This window comes from Nicotiana tabacum, unplaced genomic scaffold (genome assembly GCF_000715075.1).
Source record: "Nicotiana tabacum cultivar K326 unplaced genomic scaffold, ASM71507v2 Un00022, whole genome shotgun sequence".
Lineage (NCBI taxonomy): Eukaryota > Viridiplantae > Streptophyta > Magnoliopsida > Solanales > Solanaceae > Nicotiana > Nicotiana tabacum.
In genome coordinates this window covers 590,605-600,004 of record NW_027438260.1, presented here as the reverse complement: position 1 = coordinate 600,004, position 9,400 = coordinate 590,605, and the positions used below count along the sequence as shown (strand labels likewise).

General features: G+C 37.7%; 1 protein-coding gene across 2 annotated transcripts; it reads right to left on the bottom strand.

Moving 5' to 3' along the window:
- Positions 1 to 2,660: 2,660 nt before the first annotated feature.
- Positions 2,661 to 8,293, bottom strand: LOC107760272 (ATP-dependent 6-phosphofructokinase 6). Of its 2 annotated transcripts, XM_016578300.2 has the most exons (14): positions 7,968 to 8,193; positions 7,656 to 7,813; positions 6,785 to 6,831; positions 6,653 to 6,692; positions 6,194 to 6,256; positions 5,964 to 6,101; positions 5,384 to 5,542; positions 5,194 to 5,247; positions 4,972 to 5,040; positions 4,727 to 4,856; positions 4,141 to 4,406; positions 3,806 to 3,854; positions 3,558 to 3,712; positions 2,661 to 3,055 (listed from the first exon to the last, which is right to left on the bottom strand). In XM_016578300.2, exons 2-14 carry the CDS (start codon positions 7,764 to 7,766, stop codon positions 2,861 to 2,863), a joined length of 1,476 nt encoding a protein of 491 aa, XP_016433786.2. In that variant the 5' UTR covers positions 7,767 to 7,813; positions 7,968 to 8,193; the 3' UTR covers positions 2,661 to 2,860. The 2 variants fall into 2 exon arrangements, with proteins under 2 accessions (XP_016433786.2, XP_016433785.2); XM_016578299.2 differs by having other exon boundaries at positions 7,656 to 8,293.
- Between the last annotated feature and the right edge of the window lie 1,107 nt (positions 8,294 to 9,400).

The following is a 9,400-nucleotide window of genomic DNA, read 5'->3' as shown; positions in this document are numbered from 1 at the left end:
TCTCCAGGAGAGATCCGAGGGGCACCAGCTCCAGCACCCGCCCCTGTATGTTCAGCCCCTCAGCCGGATACACCGGGTCAGGAGATGAGAGATGCTATTCAACTATTAACTCGATTAGTAGCCGCATAGGCTCGCCTTCAGGAAGTAGGTATTGGTCATGCAGATAGGTCCGTCAATGCAAGGGTTCGTGGTTTCATTAATTTAGACCCTCAGGTATTCACGGGGGCAGATCCAAACGAGGACCCTCAGGTATTTATTGATAGAATGCAGAGGACGTTGAGGGTAATGAAGGCCACTGCGACTGATTCAGTTGAGCTAGCTTCCTATAGACTCCAAGATGTTGCAGTTAATTGGTACGAGTCTTGGGAATTGTCCAGAGGTGAGGATGCCCCTCCAGCAGTATGGTAGGAGTTTACATAAGCTTTTCTTCATCATTATCTGCCACCAGAGCTTAGACGGGCCAAAGTTGATAGGTTCTTGACCCTTCGGCAGGGTAACATGAGTGTTCGAGAATACAGTCTTCAGTTTGATTCGTTGGCTAGGTATGCTCCCACTATTGTATCTAAGATAGAGGATCGGGTTCACTGGTTAGGACTAGAGCCGCACTTGCTTAACGATTGTACGTCGGTCTCACTTCAGCCAGACATGGATATTTCTCGTATTCAGGCATACGCTCAGGGTGTAGAGGAGCATAAGCAGAAGCAGAGGGCCGATCGTGAGCATGATAGGGCCCAGAATAAGAGAGCGAGGTCTTCGGGTCCTTCTGGTGATTTTCGAGGTGGTCAAAGACCACAATACCCAAGGTATCCAGCCCAGCCATCGGCTAGCGTGCCCCATCAGCTGGGCGATAAGAGATTTGATCGTTCAACATATTCAGGGTCTAGTCTGAATTTCAGGGCCTCAGGTTCTCATTATAGGGGTGAGTTAAGTCAGATGAGGCCGCCCTTGCCACGATGTGCTCAGTGTGGTAAGCAGCATGCCGGGAAGTGCCGTATGGGGTTAGGTGTTTGTTATACTTGTGGTTATCCGGGCCACGTTATGAGGGATTGTCCGATGAGAGGTGATGCAAGCATAGCTCAGCCAGCGAGATCTATGGCTGGATCATCATTATCAGTACACCCCCCGGGCAAGGTTCACAAGCACCAATGAGTCGTGGTAGAGGCAGAGGCAGAGCATCTAGCTCGAGCGGTCCTCAGAACCGCATTTATGCGTTGGCAGGACGACAGGATCAGGAGTCATCGCCTGATGTTGTTACAACTATATTATCAGTCTTCTCATATGATATATATGCACTGATTGACCCAGGTTCCACCTTATCGTATGTTACTCCGTTCGTTGCTAGTAAGTTTGGAATAAAACCTGAATTGGTTAAAACTTTTGAGGTATCTACACCTGTTGGGGACTCAGTGGTAGCTAAGCGAGTATATGAGGGTGGTATAATAGTAGTTCATAGTCGATCTACCGTAGCGGACCTAATCGAGTTAGATATGGTAGAATTTGATATTATAATGGGTATGGATTGGTTGGCTTCTTGTCATGCCAACATTGATTGTAGATCAAAGATAGACCGATTTCAATTTCCAAGGGAGCCCGTTTTGGAGTGGAAAGGTAATACAGCGTCGCCGAGAGGTAGATTTATTTCCTGTCTCAAAGCAAGGAAGATGATCAGAAATGGCTGTATTTATCACTTAGTTCGGGTTCAGGATATGGAAGTAGAGTCACCAACCATTCAGTCCATCCCTGTGGTTAATGAGTTTCCCGATGTTTTTCCTAATGAGCTTCCGGGTCTTCCGCCAGAACGAGAAATTGAGTTTGCTATTGACCTACTACCAGATACTCATCCAATATCTATTCCTCCCTATAGAATGGCCCCCGCAGAGCTGAAAGAGTTGAAGGAACAACTAAAGGACTTGCTTGAAAAAGGCTTTATCAGGCCTAGTACATCACCGTGGGGAGCACCTGTGTTATTTGTGAGGAAGAAAGATGGTTCCATACGGATGTGTATTGATTACAGACAGTTGAATAAGGCGACGATAAAAAATAAGTACCCGCTCCCGAGGATTGATGATTTATTTGATCAGTTGCAAGGTGCCAAGTGTTTTTCAAAGATAGACTTGAGGTCCGGGTACCATCAGGTAAAGGTTAAGGATGAAGATATTCCAAAGACAACATTCAGGACCAGAAACGGGCACTTTGAGTTTTGTGTTATGTCATTCGGTTTGACCAATTCCCCAGCAGTATTCATGGATTTGATGAACCGTGTGTTCAGGCCCTTTTTAGATTTGTTCGTAATTGTATTTATCGACGATATATTGGTGTATTCTCGTTCAGAGGCTAAGCATGCAGATCATTTGTGTACTGTTCTCAGAGTTCTACAAAAAGGAAAGTTGTATGCAAAATTCACTAAATGTGAATTCTGGTTGAACTCTGTAGCTTTCCTTGGGCATATCATTTCGAGTGAAGATATCCGGGTTGATACACAAAAGATTGAGGCAGTAAAGACTTGGCCTAGACAATATGAGTAGGTTTGGACAAATAAATTTACTTGAACCATTGTTAAAACATGATTTTAATGTTATTTTATACTCCATAATAGTTATAGCATTAGCAATCTACATTTACAGTCCGATTGAAACTTGTGCTACAGAATTGTGTATCAGTTTCCGCATCAAAATCACGTATGCCCTTTTCTTAATTATTGTATATTGTTTACATTTACAAAAATATATATCGTGTAAAACTCACCAAGCTGGTAATCATGACACATTGAGATTACAGAACTGTAGGATTTCTCTCGTGAGATCTCAACTCCTTTTTTTTCTCAATGTACACAATGGATCCATATGAAGTTCAAAGTTACTTAGCAGAGGACTTGTTTCTCCATCAAATTATCGTCTGTAATTGAATCGTCTGACAACTGAGTAGGTGGTTCTTCCTCCTTGTGCGCTTTAATTATATCTCTTGTTCTCAAGAAGCTAGGTTGATTGGTTGACGATAGAAGTCTCGCCCACATCCTGTCCGTTATCACAACCTTGTTTTGTGTCTCAGTGATTCTCTGCAGGTACCATGTAAAAGCAGATCATAATCAAAAATAGCAGATCACTGCATCTCATGCAGAAACCTATTAGTATAGTACTGCTGCCAATCTTGGGCATTATATACACTCAGGTCACTAAAGTGAGAAAGATAATGGCGGAGCCAGGAATTCTAATACGGAGACAAAAAAAATACAAGAATGAACCACCTTTACTGTTACACCGAAAGCTTCTCTCATGAAGGAAATTCAATAAATTCATATATGTATGTATATTTGTGTGTATGTGCAGTATAGTTTACGGATTGGTTATATAAGTAAATAAACCTTAAATCCTAGTGATGCATTTTAAAGCCGTGCAGGCATGCGCCCAAAGCGGACAATATGGGCTAGGCTGTTACATAAAATTAGCTAAGGCCCAGTTGTGTGATAAGGAGAAACTTGTAAGTAAAATGTGGAGACACCTGGAAGTAATATGAATAGCAGTTAGGTCTGGTATTTTCGTGGAAGGAAATGAACTCACATTAAAGGGTATGTAAGCATGTCTGCCATTGACAGGACCGACTGTAAAGCCAGTATAGCCAGCCATTGCTCCGTGCACAGCACTTTGAGCAAGAAGAGTGCAATACACATTGTCAGATGCATTACTTGGAATAGCCCGAATCATGTATGTGGGATCTGCACATTAGAGACAGAGAAATAGGTTGTTAGGTTCCTGCAAATCTCATCTGCTATAGATAGAAATTTGGCATTCAAACAATCAATACCGACCTATATATTTAAGATTAATGAGCATCTTCTTTTGTTTAGAGAAATGTTCCTGCAAAAAAATCCATAGTGTTTAGTACCTTAGAAATGAGTCGGTGTGCATTCTCATTCAGAGTAAAATGCATAAGAGGAACAGCAACACATGTAGCTCATTATAGCACGATTATATGCTTCAAGTTTTGGAATTACAGAAAGAAAGCACTATCCATACAACTGCATACAATGTAGTGTTCGACTATTCAATGAAATTTGGAATAGCATACAATACATAAAAAGGCAAGTACCATATGCACTTAATGAGGAAGAACATGGATTTCATTAAGTAAATCCCAACGTACCTTTATCCTTTCCGAGATCCATAGGCCAACATCTTGTAAAAGCTTATTCCCTGAAGGATCCTGCTTGCCGGTGCATCTCAAACTCTCAGAAACTAGCTCTTGGCCGGCACCTTCAGCTATGACTATAACCATGTGTCCATTTTCTTTGAGCCTATGCTCTATGTACTCAAACAGTCCACCGCGTCCCTCAAGATAGAAAGGGGACTCTGGAATCAAGCAACAATCGACATCTCGACTGGCAAGAGTAGCATACATGGCAATGAACCCTGCACATCGAACACGTGTTCAAAAAAACGTCGACCAGACAACTCATACATCTATGTGCTATAAAATCATAATGGATCAGCTTTATCATGTACATGTATCAATCTCAGCATGAAACTCCCTTGTTGAGGGATCAAAAAGAATCAATGTATCAACGATCTGATTTTACATTTGAATACAAACCTCTACTGATGTTGGTTATCCAGAAATGAACAACTTGTTAAGATCTTAAAGAAGTTTTGAAGTACTTCAAATTTCCCTCAGAGAAGGTATAGCATGTGGATCAATCAGAAATTTAAAAAGTATAGCATGTGAATCTTACCACTATCCCGTCCCATTAACTTCACAAGGCCAATTCCGTTCTCAAAACTAGTAGCTTCAACATGAGCAGCACTAATAGCACGTTGGGCTTCCTCAACGGCAGAATCAAAACCGAAAGACTTGTCAATAACCTGGGAGAGAATCAGAAAAGATCACCAAAAATAATTTTGTTACCCACTGAAAAATTGGGTACTTGTTGAATCACAAGTACCCCATGCCAGGTAATCTACATGACGAAGTAGTTACCGGTATATCATTATCAATTGTCTTAGGGATTCCAGCAACTGAAACATTGAGACCACGCCGTCTGATTTCCTGTAGGAGAAAGGCAGAATAAACCTGAGTAAACACACTTTCATTGTTTTCTCCATCAACAAACTAAATATTAATAGAATGAATTGATCTAAAAGATGCTCTTCTGAAGCGTGTTTTGTGGAATGGTTATGGGTAATGGCTAAGAAGGTCTACCTCAAATATCACCGCTGCTCCTCTCTGTGTTCCATCTCCTCCAATTATATAAACCTTGAAATCAAAAGGCAACACAAATATTTCAACAGGATGCACAGGTTAGATGTAAAGAAAATGTCCTGAGACCTGAGTTGGTTCTCGAATGAAATATCCTGAGTTACTTCTCAAATAATTACTTTTATATTTTTACCTGATTGATATCCCGGTCCTGAATGCTATCTACTATTTTCTTGGTAACATGACCTCCTCGAGATGTCCCAAGTATGGTTCCACCACGTTTATGAATATCATTCACAACCTTTGGTGTCAAGGGAATTATGTTTTTGGAATAGAAACCTCGATATCCTCCCTACAACATTCACAAATTTCATTAGTTGTGATGCAGACATGCATAAAGCAAATTTTTCGAAACCAAAGATAGAATGTACTGTTAACAGTAGTAAAGGAGCAAGATATAAAAAAGTTGGAATGAACATCTATGTTCAACTTCAACCTTATTCCGTGTTTTCCTAGAGATCCATAAATTATGCTTTACACTTCTCTAAAATTGCTGCTATGTGAGAACACTCTCAATCTAATTGCAGCAATCCTCCTGAAGATGAGTCTGCTACTGGTTCTACAACTACGTACCAAGCATTTCAATGAGAAGAGTTCGATAAAAGGGAAACCAAGTATGTGATCATTGTCATAAGTAAAGTTGCTTTATTTGTCAAAAGGATATATGGACTTTACTATACAACTGTATGTCATGAAATAAAATGCATACTCACATCTATCCCCATGACCCTCTTTACGCCATACATATAATATAGGCCGCATACTATTTCTCTGATAACTGTGTTGAGACCAGGACATAAGCCTCCACATGTCACTATACACGCATGAACATCTTCTGGATCAAAATAAACCTGAAAAATCATCAGGAAAGTTCATATTTGTTTGATAAAACAAGAGGATCAGGAAATTTCATATGTTGTAGTTACAGCAGATACAGACTTACTTTTTGACGAGGACCAGCTCGACGAAAATGTATTCCCCTCGGGCTGTTCTTGTGCACAACAATCTGTAGGTTTATTGGGAAACATGTAAGCAGGACGAAACCTTGTCCAACCAGGATTTACAAGGAACTTACATCCTCCTACCTCAAAATTCATAAATTTTAAGTTTGTTTTGGCAGATCTTAGACGATATCTCTGTTTATGTTCTTACTATGTCATGGACTTACGGATGAGGCACCAAATTCTGCCCAATGATAGGCATTTCAATTAAGACAAACTCACATGAGTTTTGCCTCCACACAACAGTTACTATTGCACAAGAACCTAGGCATATTGCTTTCAAGGCATACTATTCGTAATATTCAATGACCAAGGCAACATATTTGCACTAGCACTATCAAGTGCTTCTCCAAATGAATAGAAGGTAAACACCAAATAAGTTTCATTTCAACATGACTGACCTTTTGAGCAACCGTATCATCCTCATCGACAAAATACTGCCTGAAAAAATGTTAAATTTGGTTGATCAGCTTATTCCTCTTGCACTTTATAAATAAGCAATAAGAACAGAAGGTGAATATCCGACGACTTACTTAACGACTGAATATGATGGATTATCTTGCACTGGATTAGGATATGTCTGCAATAATAGGACAGTTATTTAGTACTTGATCAAAATAGAAACTCTTTAACCTTCGTTAACAAAAAAGAAAAAAGAGAAAAACTTTATTGCTTTTTGCACTACAAACACCATATAGAGCATAATTGATAGTATATTACTTTTTCACAGGAAGAAAACTAGCAGAAGGTATCCACTAGTTTCTTCCTCAATTACTCGTCATCCCAGAAATAAAACAGCAAGGCTAATAATCATCCTCTTCCTATTGCATAGTAATATGTCAAAATAACAACTTCAACTCTTATCCCAGACAAACGAAAAAGATAAATTTGTACAGAAAGAAGAAATGACTACAAAGGAAATGGTATTGAACTTTCTAGCTTAAAATAATCAAAAAATTAGATCATTTGCCACGTCAAATTATTAAAAATGTAAAAAAGAGCCAACATATTTTTAACCTTTCTACCAACAGCTTCTTTAAATATAAATAAATAAATGTACAAAAAGCATCAACCTGATCATACACAAATCTAGTTCAATCATATTGCAAATTAAGCACCGGTTTTCTTCAATACTGAATATGGCCAATCAAATGGAAGATGGTACCGTGATCAAGCAACAAATTACATAGCCCAACTTAATTGTATATCAATTAACTGAATCTAGATAAGGATTCACAAAGTTGTTCTCAGTTGTTATCCACTTATCCATTTTGGAAAAAAAGAAAAAGCAACAAGTCCAGTATACATGATCAAGAATCAGAACAGCTTAGTTTCTAATTACTCAAAACATTATATATATGCAACATATATAGAAAAAGATTTGAGGGAAAGAGAGAGGATTACAGGAAGATTAGGAATGTAATCAGACAAATGAGGAACATCCTCTAGAACATAACCACCATCACCAGTCACAATCTTCTGCTTCTGCTGCTGAGAATTAGGCGCTTCTCCCATTGAACTTATATCCAATCCAATCTTCTTGGACCCCAGTACTGTTACAGCTACAAAATTTTGATCCACTGATCCCATTTAATATTTCAATTCAAGTCAACGATTTATCTCAAATGAATTAGCACCCTTGTCCCTTAGCATGTAAACAACTCTTCTCTATATATAAAAAACAGTTTATGAATAGAGGGCGCACAATGATATTACCAAGGAAGCTAAAACCAGTAGACCACTGCTCAAGTTAGTCTGAAAATAGCAGCCTCTGAACTTTCAACTACACATATAGTCAACATATAAATACAAATATTTGAAGTCCTTTTTAATATAAAATAAAAAGGCATAGGTGGCAACTGTTTATTGAATTTTCTCGTGGGTATTGCCTTTTTGGACAGAAGTTCATGAAAAGTTAGAAAATTAGAACAGAAGATGGGATGAAAGAGGCAAAAATGAGAGGACTGAAATTGTATTTGAAAACTTATGACATTAATTGTTTTTGTTGAGTCTTCTGGAAATTAGAAGATTCTTTGCTCTTATTCTAGATTCTGTAATATGTGGACTTTTGTTAATGAAAAAAAATAAATTGGGTGTGAGGTCAATAATGGCCTCATACTTTGAATAAATTACTAGCTTGACGTTAACCGTAGACGCACACCCTCTTATCTTCTTGGTCAGCAATCCACTGCACCTTGTTATTTTGACCTTTTTATTTATGCCAATAATACAGTTTAAAATGACATTAATTTTCATCTCTTATATAATACGTATGGATTAATCGTATTTTCACTCCTGATAGGTCAATCTATTAATCATTGAGAATAAAATTATCTTACAATACTTAAAAATGATTGTCAATTTTACGCTATATCAATAAGCTTAAAGAAAAAAACTAGAAAATACTTACATTTACCTCGTTAAGTTAGTATAGCATGTTTTTGATACATGGTACTTCTAGACAATCATGCTTAGTAAATTAATCAACTTTTTCGACCAATGTCATAATCATGCCACAAATTGATTAATTGACCTTTATTTTGAAAATTAGAATGTCATGGTCATGCCACAAAGAATTTTAAAATTCTTTATAATGATTTATAATTAGAGAAACACTCCATAACTATGACCTCACTACATCTTTAAAAATCCATATTTGACACTTCTAATTAAAAAAATCTTCGAAATCTCTATTGCATTATTTTCAACTTTCAATTCCCCATTTCTTCTTCTCTCTCTTGTCCTCAAAAGAATGCCAAAGTTTCACTTTGACTTTGTTCCTGGTTTTTGCAATGTCTTTCCTTTTCTTGAGAATGAAATGATCTCCGGTATACAAAATATCTTTTGTGACCAATTACAAATTGAATAAACGAAAACAATTGTAAAAAGACCTCATATATTTTATTAACTGATCTCTTATTTTGTTTTTATCGATCTCAAATGAAAATTGTTATATAATTAAAGTATACATGTAATGAGCCATAAAACTAATTTTCACGTTTTATTTACTGATCACATGTGTTATCTTTACCAGACTACTGGGACAATAATCATATAACTAAAATAAAAGATATTTATAAATGGATCATAAAATCGATCTCATTTTTGAGTCTGAAAACAATGCCCTTAAACCCACGATGGAGCAGCTA